This window comes from Rhinatrema bivittatum, chromosome 1, assembly GCF_901001135.1.
Source record: "Rhinatrema bivittatum chromosome 1, aRhiBiv1.1, whole genome shotgun sequence".
Classification (NCBI taxonomy): Eukaryota; Metazoa; Chordata; class Amphibia; order Gymnophiona; family Rhinatrematidae; genus Rhinatrema; species Rhinatrema bivittatum.
In genome coordinates, this window is record NC_042615.1 from 160,878,687 (window position 1) to 160,893,110 (window position 14,424).

The 14,424-nt window shown below is 51.9% G+C and overlaps 1 protein-coding gene across 1 annotated transcript in view; it reads left to right on the forward strand.

Moving 5' to 3' along the window:
- Nucleotides 1-14,424, forward strand: part of RPL9 (ribosomal protein L9) — a 32,180-nt gene that overhangs the window by 5,060 nt on the left and 12,696 nt on the right. The window contains exon 5 of the mRNA XM_029589305.1: nucleotides 13,468-13,548. Within this exon, the coding sequence (XP_029445165.1) occupies nucleotides 13,468-13,548 (81 nt within the window). The remainder of the gene's footprint in view (nucleotides 1-13,467; nucleotides 13,549-14,424) is intronic.

Below are 14,424 nucleotides of genomic sequence, written 5' to 3' on the forward strand. Positions count from 1 at the left end.
TAGAAAAGATCAGTGACTGTAGAACTGTTCTAAAGTCACTTTGAGTTAGTAGTGGCTTTAGTCGTCTGAGAGTCAAAAGTTAGCTGTAAGCCTCTCTTAGTTTATTTGATATATGCTTTTTGAAAGTAAGTTTGGTATCAATAATTATTCCTAGGTCTCTAGCACTGTCAGTTGGTTTAATTGTGATATTGTCTTGGAATGATAGATTTGTTTGTCTTACATTTGTGGGTTTCCTTTCTAACAATATAATTTCAGTTTTATCAATGTTTAACACCAATGTCATGTTTGTTAGTACTTGCTTAATTACTGTTCCCTGTACGTACCTGGATCAGTCCAGACCGTGGGTTATGTCCCCAATCCAGCAGATGGAGTCAGCCAAAACTTTGAGGGGGCGTCACCATAAGTAGAACTACCCCCTCTGCAGGAGTTCAGTATCTTCTGACTCCAGCAGATGCGAGTAGGGAATTTGGAGTGCTCCCAATTCAGCATAAGCTTTTAACTTTGTCTTTGGCTGCCCTTTCTTGGGCTATTGCCTATTTCTTTTGAATCAGGTTTGAATCAAGTTTGTTTAAAAAAAAAAAAAAAAAAAAAAAAAAGAAGACTCTGATTGAGTTAATTAATTAATTGAGGGGTTCAACTTTGGGGAGGCGTGGCTTACCTTCTGTTTGTGTCTTCCTTGTTTTCTCTACAGACGGGGTAAGTTGGTGTTGCTTTTACTTTTCAGCTCCCCAAACTCCCCTGCTACCTCGCGGAGGCCGACAGCACCGGCCTCTCCGCGCTTGCCACATTGCCAGCGGCCATCTTGAGCGCCTCGTGGGCGGCTCGGAAAGGCAGGCAGGCAGGCTTTTTCTTCTTCACGGGTAGTGCGGCCAGGAGGGCCCCCCCGCGCCTTCTTATTCTTCACGTCGGCGGGCAGTGCAGGCCATCGGGCCCCCCCCGCGGCGGCGGCGTTTCGGCTCGCGGGACCCCGAGGCTCACTTTTTTATCCTTTTTGAGCACTTTCGTTTTTCGCGGTTTTTTTCGGCACCGCGATGCCGCGGCCGACGCGCTGCGCGGCTTGTGGCGAACCGGGGTCCCGCATCTCCAGGGAGGGCATCTGTGCCCGGTGTCTTCCCGGGGGGGAAGGCACCTCACAGCCCGTTGCCGATTTCTCTTTTCTAGCGCCTCTGCCAGGACGCCGGGGGCGGGCCCCTCCCACAGGCCTGGCGGGAACGGCGGCCATCTTGAGCGCTCGGCGCCCCGCGGCACCTCAGGAGAGAGCGAATGACAGGGAGTCGGAACCGGACTCGCCCCCGACCTTGCTGCCGGAGCAGGGCCCGCAGGGGCAGGAGAGCGCGGACGTGCCCCCCTCCAGAGCCCCCGCGGCGAGACCGGGGTTTTCCCCGGAGTTCGTCCTTCTTATGCACACGGCATACCTGCAGGGCCTGGATACACCGGTGGACCCCCCCCCTGCCAAGATATGCCGGACCTCGCCTTCGGCTCAGGCCCCCCCCGTTGCGGCGGGAGCGGGGGCCCCTCGTCTTCCCGCACGTGCTCGGGTTTCGCCAGCGACAGGGGGAGCGGCGCCGGACCCAGTGGACCCTGACCCGGACTTCATGGATCTGGGGCAAGGGGACGCCACGACGGAGGGGGACGATCCGCGTACGCTGCGCCTTTTCCAGAGGGAAGAGCTGGACGAGCTCATCCCACGTATCATTCAGGAGCTGGATCTGGATCCGCCGCCTGACCCGCCTGCCCCAGTAGCGCCGGCGGTGGTCACATCCTCAAAGAAAGGAGATCCGGTCCTGGCGGCCCTGCGCCCGAGGGCGAGGGCTTTCCCCATTCACGACTCGTTCCTGCAGCTCCTCACGAGGGAATGGGATACCCCCGAGGCGACTCTGAAAGTGGGTCGTGCCATGGAACGGCTGTACCCGCTACCTCAAGATTTCCTGGATCTCATCAAGGTTCCGAGAGTTGACTCTGCAGTCTCGGCGGTCACGAAGAGGACGACAATCCCGGTGACAGGGGGCACGGCCCTGCGGGATACACAAGATCGCAAATTGGAGATCTTCCTGAAAAGAGTCTTCGAGGTCTCCGCGCTGGGTATGAGAGCAGCGATGTGCAGTTCACTCGCCCAGCGGGCAAGCCTCCTGTGGGTTCAACAACTTCTCACCTCCCAGGATCTGCCAGCGGCGGAGGCCGCCCAGGCGGACAGGTTAGAAGCTGCAGTGGCGTACGGGGCGGATGCCTCGTATGACCTGTTCCGCGTCCAGGCAAGAGCGATGGTCTCGGTGGTGGCGGCCAGACGGCTGCTGTGGCTTCGCAATTGGGCGGCAGATACGTCTTCCAAGTCGAGTCTGGGCTCCCTACCCTTCAAGGGTAAGTTCCTCTTTGGGGAGGATCTGGACCAGCTCATCAAGTCGCTGGGGGAAAATGCGGTTCACCGCCTCCCGGAGGATAGATATCGCCCTTCCCGGGCGTTTGCTTCGTCCCGGACTAGAGCCAGGGCGCAGCGGCGTTACAGGAGCTACAGGCCGGGGGGCTCCAGGCCGCCCGCTTCCCGGGCCCAACCCTGGTCGCGCTCCTTTCGCGGCCGCAGGCCCGCGCGCCCCGCTCTCGGGACAGGTAACCCCTCCTCCAAGTCTTCACAATGATGCCAGAGTCGCCCACTCCACCGTCCCCAGGATCGGGGGGCGTCTGAAGTTTTTCTACAGGGAGTGGGCGCGGATTACCTCAGACCAGTGGGTCTTGGACACCGTAAAGCTGGGTTACGCGTTGGAATTTGTCCGGCCACCGAAGAGTCGCTTCGTATTTTCCCCTTGTGGCTCGGCCCTCAAGCGGCAGGCGGTGCAGTCAACGCTGAACAGGCTTCAGGAGATAGGCGCTATTGCGCCCGTGCCCTTCGGAGAGGTGGGCTTGGGCCACTATTCAATCTACTTCGTTGTGCCAAAGAAGGACGGGTCGTTTCGGCCAATTCTGGATCTCAAGGAGGTCAACAAGTCCCTCCGAGTGCTCCGTTTTCGCATGGAAACGCTGCGGTCGGTGATCGCAGCGGTGCATCGGGGGGAGTTCCTTGCCTCCCTGGACCTCACGGAGGCTTACTTGCACATCCCCATTCGGCCGGATCATCACCGTCTTCTGCGATTCAAGATACTGGACCAGCATTTCCAGTTCATAGCTCTCCCGTTCGGACTGGCGACGGCACCACGCACCTTCACCAAGATTATGGTAGTCGTGGCTGCGGCTCTCCGGAGGGAGGGTATCCTGGTTCATCCCTATCTGGACGACTGGCTCATTCGCGCGAAGTCGTTCACCCATGGCCAGGCGGCCGTGTCCAGGGTGCTACAGTTTCTGCATTCCCTGGGATGGGTGGTGAACTTCTCCAAGAGCTCCCTCGTACCCTCACAGCGCTTGGATTTCTTGGGGGCGACCTTCGACACCCGGCTGGGCAAAGTCTTCTTGCGACAGGACAAGGCGCTTTCTTTGCGGGATCACATACGACGATTCTCTGTGTTACCGGAACCCACCTCATGGGATTACCTGCAACTCCTGGGGGTGATGGGATCCACCATAGATATGGTCCCCTGGGCGTTTGCACATTTCCGGCCCTTGCAGTGGGCGCTCCTCTCCCGTTGGAAGCCGGTCTCGCAGGACTACCAGATGATTCTGCCACTTCCTCAGAAGGCCAGGGACAGTCTGGGCTGGTGGTTGGATCCGGCGAACCTAGCCCGAGGCGTGTCCCTCGACTTACCGGATTGGGTGGTGGTAACCACCGATGCCAGTCTAGCGGGCTGGGGCGCGGTCTGCGATCGCAGCGCCACGCAAGGAACGTGGTCGGCGGTGGAGGCGACGTGGTCCATCAACCGTCTGGAGACCAGGGCGGTCAGGCTCGCCCTGCGGCACTTTCTCCCGCTCCTCCGAAACCGCGAGGTCAGAGTGCTATCGGACAATGCGACCACCGTGGCCTACATCAATCGCCAAGGAGGCACGCGCAGTCCACAAGTCGCGCTGGAAGCAGCGCTGCTCATGCAATGGGCGGAGCGTCATCTCGTCCGGCTGGCAGCGTCACACATCGCCGGGGTGGACAATGTTCAAGCGGACTTCCTCAGCCGTCAACGGCTGGATCCCGGGGAGTGGTCTCTGTCCGACGAGGCGACGCAGCTTCTCGTTCATCGGTGGGGGGCTCCCCACCTAGACCTGATGGCATCCGCTCTAAACGCCAAAGCTCCCCGCTTCTTCAGCCGGCGAAGAGAGCGCGGTGCCGAGGGGGTGGACGCCCTGGCACTTCCTTGGCCGGCACATCTGCTGCTCTACGCTTTTCCACCGTGGCCCCTAGTCGGCCGGATGCTCCGCAGAATAGAAGGACATTCGGGGACGGTGATCTTCGTCGCCCCGGAATGGCCCAGGCGACCCTGGTTCGCGGACCTGCTGCAGCTGGTGGTCGACGGCCCGATCAGGCTGGGGCACCTCCCCTTCCTCCTACACCAGGGCCCGGTATTTTTCGAGCAGGCAGAACTCTTCTGTCTTGCGGCCTGGCTTTTGAGAGGCGACGCCTCCGGCGCAGGGGGTACCCGGAGGCGGTAATATCAACGCTGCTGCGGGCGCGCAAGACGTCCACGTCGGTGGCCTACGTTCGCGTCTGGAAGGTGTTCGAGCGGTGGTGTGCCAGCCAGGACACTAGCCCCACAACGGCTTCGGTCCCTCAGATCCTTCAGTTCCTGCAAGACGGGGTGGACAAGGGACTAGCCTACAACTCGGTGAGAGTCCAAGTTGCCGCTCTTGGTTCGTTGTTGCGTGATGGGGGCTCTCTCTTGCAGCACGCGGACATTGCTCGGTTCCTCAAGGGTGTCAAGCACCTCCGGCCTCCGCTACGGGATCCTTGTCCCTCCTGGAGTCTCAACCTGGTGCTGCGAGCCCTGTCGGGGCCTCCGTTCGAACCTTTGCGCACCGCGACACTCAAGGATCTCACCTTCAAGGCGGTATTTCTGGTGGCAATCTGCTCCGCTCGGCGTATATCAGAGTTACAAGCGCTATCGTGCAGGGAACCCTACCTCCGGTTCTCCGACTCGGGAGTCTCGATCCGCACCGTCCCTTCCTTCCTACCGAAGGTGGTCTCTGTTTTTCATGTGAACCAGACGGTGGAGTTGCCGTCCTTTTCCGCCTCCGAGCCGAAGTCTCTCCGACTCTTGGATGTTCAACGCACACTGCGTCTATACCTGGAGGCTACCAACGAGTTCCGGACTTCCGACCATCTATTTGTCCTTTGGTCCGGTCCGAAGAAAGGCTCCCAGGCCTCCAAGACAACCATTGCGAGATGGCTGAAGGCGGGTATTGCCGCTTCCTATGTTGGGGCGGGGCGGACGCCTCCGCCTGGCATTGTAGCGCATTCTACAAGGTCTCAGGCGGCCTCCTGGGCGGAGGCGCGCTCGGTCTCATCCCAGGAGATCTGTCGGGCGGCTACCTGGAAGTCGTTGCACACGTTCGCGAGGCATTACCGCCTACACCTCGCCTCTTCAGTCACGGGACTTTTTGGTGAACAGGTTCTCCGAGCAGGCCTCGCAGGACCCCACCCGATTTAGGGAAGCTTGGGTACATCCCACGGTCTGGACTGATCCAGGTACGTACAGGGAAAAGAAAATTATTACTTACCTGCTAATTTTCGTTCCTGTAGTACCATGGATCAGTCCAGACGCCCACCGCTTTTGGGTTTTCTACTCCTGCTTCATCTTGCTCGTGGGAACGGTAAGGGTTTCTGTACTTCACCACTTGTCCATTTTTCACTGTTGTCCCAGCCTCAGTGCCTCACAAGTTGACGTGTTGTCCTTGTTGCCTCCTACCCGTTGTAGGACGCCCACTGTTAGTCTGTTATTACAGTTACATGGCTGGTTGTTGCCACTTTTCTATAAACTTGATTCAATGAGGGGGTTCGGGTTTTTCTACTCGGGCTTTGATATACTCGATACTGAACTCCTGCAGAGGGGGTAGTTCTACTTATGGTGACGCCCCCTCAAAGTTTTGGCTGACTCCATCTGCTGGATTGGGGACATAACCCACGGTCTGGACTGATCCATGGTACTACAGGAACGAAAATTAGCAGGTAAGTAATAATTTTCTTTTAGATACATTGTTGTTAGTTTGTAGGTCTTTTCAATTGTGTCATGTATCGGGATCAAAATTTGAATATCGTCTGCATATAAAAAGTGCGTAAGACCTTGTCCAGATAAAAGATGACGTAAAGGCAACAGATATATATATATTAAATATTGTCACTGACAATGCAGAGCCCTGAGGAATGCCAGTATCATGGGTTGTCCTATCTGATGTTACCCTATTAACTTGGACTTGATAGGATGAGAACCAATGTAGAGTTGTTTCTTTTAGTCCTATCTTAGCCAGTCTGTCAAACAGTATTGAATGATTTACTATATCAAAGATCGAGCAAAATTAACAGGTAACTTTGCCCACTGTCAAAGCCTCTCAATACTGTGTCTGTTAATGCTAGTAATGGAGTTTCCGTATTAAAGTATTTCCTCAATCCAAACTGGATTTCCTGAATCCAAACAGGAAACCTTTTCAATTAATTTAGATAAGAATGAAAGGTTTGATATGGGTCGATAGTTAATCAGTACGGATGGATCAAGATTTTTTTTTTTTTGGTCTGATTATGGCGCATTTTAATATTTCTGGGAAATGCCTTTCGCGTAGAGAAAGATTAATTATGGATGCTACTAAAGGAGCAATAATATTTCCAATCCCCATTTGTCCAACAGTACGCGCAGTGCAGGCCGACCTGTGCACCTAACATGCGCGTAAATACGCGCATAGCTGCGCGCACACCCTAGCACACAACCGGCTGCTTAGATCTATGCACGCTGAGGCAAGTCTTGGCGCGCTCGAGAGCCATTAACCGGCTAAACGTACAAGCTACAGAGGTAGCAAAGAAACTCAGATGACTCCCCCCTTTGTGCTGCCTTCCATATTAGGGTTGCACAGTCTGACCTTGAATCCTGCCTGAATCAACACTGTGAGGAGGCTGGATTCTCAGAACTTTTTCAAGTCCGGACCAACCCAGTCAGAGGATGGGTCAGCCACGACCTTATTTGACAGAATCCCAGAACTGCGTCATCATCTTCGAGAGGTCAGTTCAACGGCCTCTACCCCGGTTCCTCCTGGGCCAAATATGGACTTGGCAGCCTTCTCTTGGTTGGAATTTTTTCAGGGCCTTCAAGCCTTTGTTCAGGTGCAGTCACCCCCTTCCCCTGCCCAGGCTGAGCCCCAGCTGGGGAGGCCTCGCCCTCCAAGCCCTGTCAGCATGCCTCGGGATATGCCTTGCCTCACCAAAATTATCCCTGCAGGGACATAGACACCACAAACAGAGATTCATTGGAGGCTGGGGAAATCCCTCCAGGTCTGGAGCCATACCGGACCATGCTTCGATTTTTCCACAAAGATGAATTACCGGCCCTAGTCTCCCAGACCTTGAAGACTCTGGGAGTTCTGGGCACAGACCCTATGTCAGAGCCAAAGAAGAAGCCAATCTTGTTGGCTTCTTCTTTGGCTCTTTCTTTGGAAAGCCTTTTGCTATTTCCCGATGCTGGAAGCTATCTAGGAGTTGATTGATCTGAAATAGGATGCCCCGGAGGCAAGTTTTAAAGGAGGTCAGGCCTTGGAGGCCTTATACCCTTTGGACTTAGGGGTTAAGGAATGCCTAAGTTTCCTGAAAGTGGTCACCCTGGTCTGCGCTGTCTCGAAGCGAATAACTATCCTTGTAGAGGGAGGAGCGGCCTCGAAGGGTGCTCATGATAGGCGGTTGGAATCCATCCTTAAGCAAGCCTTTGACATGACAGCAATGACACTGCAGATTGCTTCCTGTTGTGCCCTGGTGGCTCGTTCATGTCTGCTCCTCGAAAGAGAGAGGCAGATAACTCAGGGGCACATGCCGGAGAGGCGATCGAACCCGCTGCGGCCTTCCTAGTGGATGCAAGCTCTGACCTAGTGTGTACCTTTGCCAGAGGATTATCCTCAGTGGTGGTGACCAGAAGACAGCTATGGTTGCAAAATTGGTCAGCGGACACAACCTCTAAGGCAAACCTCACAAAGACGCCCTTTAAGGGATCCCTTCTATTCAGAAGCGAATTGAAGAAGCTAGCCAGTAAATGGGGTGAATCTCCAGTGCCCCGGTTACCGGAAGATTAGAAAAAGAGGTCACAGCACCTCTCACCCATGAGTGGTCAGGCCAGGGGCTCCCAGCGGCTCCGGCCCTACAGAGACTTCTCATTTCAGTCATCTTGGTCCTTTTGGAGCTGGCAACCAAAAAGAGGAACAGGTTCGGGCTCAGGCTTGATCCAAACTTCTCAATGAAGTTTTGCCAACCTATCCATGGGATGAGGAGATAGAAGAGAGATAGTCGGCCCCCTATCAGTGGTGGGTCAAGGTCACGTCGAACAAATGAGTACTGGACATCATACCAGAAGGATACGCTATGGAATTTTACTGTCCCTCAGGAGAGGTTCACGATGTCACCATGCCACTGGCAGTGGAATCCACACTGATAAGACTCCTCAGTGTGAGGGCTATAACTCCGGTACCTATGCCCCAAGTAAATACGGGGCGTTATTCCATCTATTTCATCATGACCAAGAAAGAGGGCGCAAGAGCGTCAACCAGCACCTTAAATTATTCACTTCTTATTTTATTTTATTTAAAATTTTTATATACCGGCATTCATGTTGCAAACACATCATGCCGGTTTACATATAACAGGGGTGTACAATGAACAGTTGAATAACCTATTAGTGTAGAAGGAAGCAGTTACAAATAACAAGGTAATAGAACTGGGAGAAGAGAAGAAAAGGGAGAGAATTAGGTATAGGTATTTACATTAGTAATAACATTTTTACATGTGGAAGTGGTAGATCTGGCTGAATAGAATAGAACCTTCTATTCTAACTTCTGCATGGAAACTCTTCGCTCCATCATAATGGCAGTGTAACTGGAAGAGTTCTTAACCTCCCTGGACCTCTCAGAGGCCTACCTTCATATCCCAATCCATCAAGACCACTAGTGTTTCCTACGCTTTCAGTACTGGGCTGCTATTACCAGTTCCGGGCATTGCCCTTCATCCTGACGACTGCCCCCAGAACATTCTCCAAAATTATGGTGGTCGTGGCAGCACTGAGGAAAGAAGGGATCCTGGTGCACCCTTACTTGGACGACTGGCTGATCTGAGTGATGTTGGAGGCGAGCCCTCCAGGTGACCAGCACTGTCAGCTCTCTCCTACGGGAACTATGGTCATGAACAAGAGCAGCCTCAAGCCCTTCCAGTCCTTAGAGTACCAGGGGGTCCAGTTCGACACCAAGCAGGACAAGGTCTTCCTCCCTCGAGGAGAAGGAAGCTGATGGAATAAGTGCATCGGTTGACAATCACAACGCGCCCCAGGGTGTGGAACTATCTCCAAGTCCTCAGCCTTATGGCATCAACCCTGGAGGTAGTACCGTGGGTGAGGGCGCACATGTGGCCTCTTCAGCACTCCCTGCTGTCACATTGGAACCCACTTTCTCAAGACTACTCGTTTCACCTCCACCTACTGACAGAAGTATGCTCTTGGCTCCAGTTGCTACAGGAAGTTCATCTAAGCAAGGGTGTAAGCCTGTACCCACCGAACTGGATTGTCCTCATGACGAACTTAGCCTCCGAGGGTGGGGAACTCACTGTCACTGTCCAGGGGTGATGGACCAAGGAAGAGGTGAGCTGGAAATAAACCACTTGGAAGATTAGCATGCCTGCATTCAGCCACAGGCTCCACAGACAAGAAATCCGCTTGATGTCTGACAACGCAACAACAGTTGCCTACATCAACTGCCAGGGAGGATCCAAAAGCCACCAAGTGTCTCTGGAGATAGACCCCCCCTTATGGAATGGGCGGAGTTGAACCTACAAGGGATCTCTGCCTCCCACATAGTGGGAAAAGACAATGTCAGAGCAGTCTTTCTCAGCAGGGAAAGCCTGGATCCAGGGGAATGGATGTTGTCGACTAAAGCCTTCCAGCTTCTAGTAGATCACTGGGACCTCCCATCCATTGACATACTGGCTACATCTCACAATGCGAAGGTTCCCCGGTTCTATAGTCACAGACAAAATAAGCATTCCCAAGGGATCGACGACCTCATCCAGACCTGGCCAGAGGAGGACTTAATGTACGCTTTCCTTCTGTGGCCTCTACTGGGCAAGATCATTCACAAGCTCGAATACCACAGAGGATTAGTCCTTCTGGTAGCCCCGGATTGGCCCAGGTGCCCGTGGTATGCAGACATGCAGTGGCTTCTCGTGGAGAGTCCTCTTTACCTCCCCCTGCACAGGGACTTTCTCCAGCAAGGCCTGAATCTTCATGAAGATCCATCTCTATTCTCTCTTATGGTCTGGCCCTTGAGAGGGCTCGCCTGACGAAGCGTGGTTATTCGGCGGCCGTGATCGCCACATTGCTCTGCGCACGGAAGTTTTCAACGTCCCTGACATACGTATGGATCTGGAGAATATTTGAGGCCTGGTGCGAGGAACGTGGGGTTCCCCCACAAACAGCCAAGATACCCATGATTCTGGAATTTTTACAGGATGGCCTGAACAAAGGATTGTCCCTCAACTCCCTGAAGGTCGAGGTGGCAGCCCTCTCTTGCTTCAGGGCCAAGGTGAACAGAAACAGTCTGTCGGCGCATCCAGACTTGGCCCGTTTTCTAAAAGGGGTTAAATGACTCAGACCACCCTTAAAGTATCTGGTCCCCCTATGGAACCTCAATCTAGTATTGGGCTTCCTAGCAGGGCCTTCCTTCAGACCATTGTGCAGTCTGGCGCTACGCCTATTAACACTAAATACTGTATTCTTGGTGGCGATATGCTCGACTCGTATCTCTGAACTACAGGCGCTGTCTTGTTGGGAACCATTCCTTTGATTTACTCCAGTATCAGTACAGCTTCAGTCCGTCCCCTCCTTACCAAAATTAGTCTTGGAGTTTCACCTGAACCATCCATCTCCTTACCGTCCTTGGATAGACGCAAGGACGCAGAAGACTACCGCCTTCTTCGCCATCTAAACGTCTGTAGACTTTTAGTGCGGTATCTGGAACGTTCAGATCCGGTACACAAGATCACTTGTCTTCACGGGGGAAAAACTGGGCAAAGCGGCTTCACGAGCCACCGTAGCTCGCTGGATCAAGGAAGTAATCAAGGGAGCTTACGAAGAGGCAGGGAAGCCTTTTACCCCCTTCAGGTCAAAGATCATTCTACCAGGGCCCAGGTAGTAACCTGGGCTGAAGCTAAGCTACTGTCTCCCGCCAACATATGTCAAGCAGTGACATTGTCCTCCTTACACACCACCTCCAGGTTCAACTGCCCTTAAACGTCCAGGCCCGAGAGGACTTAACCTTTGTGAAGCTGGTGCTAACCGGACCACGGGCAGCCTCCTGCCCCATTCAGGAGTAGCTTTTGTACATCCCATTGCTCCTGAGTCCATCTGGCTACACACTAGGAAATGGAAAAATTACTTATCTGATAATTTCGTTTTCCTTAGTGTAGACAGATGGACTCAGCATCCTGCCCACGGCTGCCCAGGAGAGGTGCCAAGAAATCATCCATGAGGCGAACCTCGATTCCATGTGATCGCTTTGTTTCCTCTGTTTTTTTTTTCTAACTTTTCTGTTGACAAGTAACAATAAAACTCAAGAAAGCCTAAGATAAGCCCTCCCCTCTCTTACCTTCCAGAAAGTGAGGGGAGGGCCAGAGATTATCTGGTTTATAGCATTGCAAAAGGAAGCAAATTGGGCAGACTAGACAGACCTTATGGCCATATTATGTTTCTGTTTTTCCTTCTGTTTATTATAAATTTTTATTGTGTGTTAACACAATGTAAAAAAAAACAGAAATTTAGTAATTGAATATGCAGTAATTCTGCTTGTATATGAGCCCTTTTTGGTAATGAATACCTTAGTAAAAGGTGTAAGAATGACAACTCCTCCATCCCATCACCACTGTGTAACAGTACGATAGTTTTTGACAAAGCATTTACAGAATAAATTGATCATTCTTTTCCCTAAAACTAATGCAAAACTGCAGCTTTTATTTCTGTGACAGAAACAGCCTCTTTAGTTGGAACTTCATTTTGGTGTCTTTAGATAAAGGATTTTTTTTCTGTTTAATAGTTCAGTGCTAGTAGTTGGTAGGATTTTTCTGTAAATCAGAAGGCTGGGTTTTTCCAAAGTTCTCCAAATTATTTTGAGATTCCACACAATCTGCATCTGCTTTTTCTTTTGGCCCTGCTCCCCTGATATCATTTCTTGCTGTTAATGCTGTATTGATACTTTATAGGCCAACGTGATTCCTGCATGGGGATCAGGGCAACAGTGCCGTCCTGGCCTCTTGATCGAAGTGACAAAGTTGAATAGTAGTCAAAAATACCAACACCATCAGAATGAAATAAAATCATTAACATCTCTTTACTTCAAGCTATGGACTAAAATTCCTTTGTAGGCTGCAAGCAGCTGAACTGTGTGTAGGGGATTCTGTTGTGTCTGTTTTGAAAACTGATTCCTTTTATTGTCTAGGTTCATTGCAGCATGCCTTAATATCATTACTGCATACGTAAAGCAGCAGTACATGCAAAATACTTTTTCGTGTTTGTAGAGTAGATTGGAGCATTGTGTGTTAGCGGTTAGAGTATTGATCCATTTACTTGGAGGGAACCTAATCCTTTCAGGTTTCTGCTCCTTGTTCTGTTCAGTATTGGAGAAGTTATGGAGGTAATGTTAAAGTATTTGGGAGGGTGGAGGGGTAGGGGAAATCTCAGCTATCTCTCAACAGCAGCAGAGGCCAGACTAGGGGTACACATGTACCAGGTTCCAGAGATCGGCAGTCTGTGACCCTGATCGTGACTTGCTCTACAAAAAGACTGAGCTAGATGATAGGGGATTGAAAATAGGGACTGAATCTCAACTAATGGTAAATAAAGGCTTATGGTGCTGTAGGCCCACTTATGGCAAATTCTAGTTATGCTGAAATCCTAAAGGAGCAGAAGAAAATTCAGGCCAAGGAAAAAAAAGAGGGCTCCAGATCTTTGATAAATTATGAAAGGCCAACTTCCAGAATGTTGCACTCTAGAGTAAGTTGTGTGTTAAGTTTATTTTACAAGCTTCATGATGTATCTGTAGGGTGGCTTTTTTTTAAGTGGGGTGGGTGGATCAAGCTCTTTGAATTTTGCCATATTGGGACATAGTGACCTCTGCTGAGATTATCAAGCACTTCCTTTGTAAAGCAGCATTCCTGTCGCATCAGAGCAGTACAACCATCCTAGCAAACAGTGCTTTAGCCTTTAAAAGATGAGATTCTTCAACCATGATGATCTTCCATGGTGTGTCAACTTTTTATCCAGAGAGCAGAGATGCATTAAGATCATAAAAGTATGATTTGTCAGATATTGATTTTTCTTTAACTTCCATTAGGTGTTGTCTGTTCACTCTCCCAAGCCCAAAAGGATGAGCTGATTCTTGAAGGCAATGACATTGAACTGGTATCAAATTCAGGTGTGTTATACCTTAATAAAATAATGGTAGTATTATGAGACCTAGCATGGTGTTTTCCAGAGAACACTGGACAGTCTTTAGTATCAGGATTGGTTACATGGGAATTTGAAAATCTTTTTTGATATTACAATAACTGCACATTTCCTAGTGTGTAGCAGATGGACTCAGAACAAATGGGTATAGTGTGCTCGTGCTAGCAGTTGGAAATGGATCTGACGTCAGCACGTGGTACATATACCCCTGCAGGAAGTGCAGCAACTCAGTAATTTCCGTCTCCAAAGCAGTTTGGAGCTACCTCACGCTCGCTGAGCGTTTTTCCAAATTCTAACGACTAAATTCATAGAAGAATCCTACCTGAAGACGAGCCCCGCACTCCTGCGGTGATACCCTCGGGTCCCTCCCCCAGTTGAGTTTCCCGAGGTGATTTCCGTGGTCCCTCGGAGGTTCGAGCCTCGGTCCGGTGGCCAACTCGCGGCAGGGACCTAGCCCCCGAGTGAGAAGGGCTCGGGTGCGGCATAGAGGCAGCCTCTGTCCCGGTGAGGACTTGGCCCCCGAACGAGACTAGTTCGGGCGCGGCCTAGAGGCAGCGGGTGCACTTCCTTGAGCGTGGCGGTGACGGCAATCATCCTCTCTCCCCCGCAGCCAGAGACCGCCCGGGTCGCAGCCGGTAAGCGCCGAAGGCCAGGTAAGGCATACATCTTTACTTTTGCTGGTCTCCGAGGAAGCGAGGATTAGCAGGGTCTGCCTACGTGGCAGCCCGCCAAGGAGGTCGCCATTTTGCCTGCCTGCTCACCGTCGCCATCTGCCCTGGTTCGCCGCCTCGCTCTAGCGCTCAGACCAGACTAAGCGCACAGGCGACGGGCGCATATGTTAGGC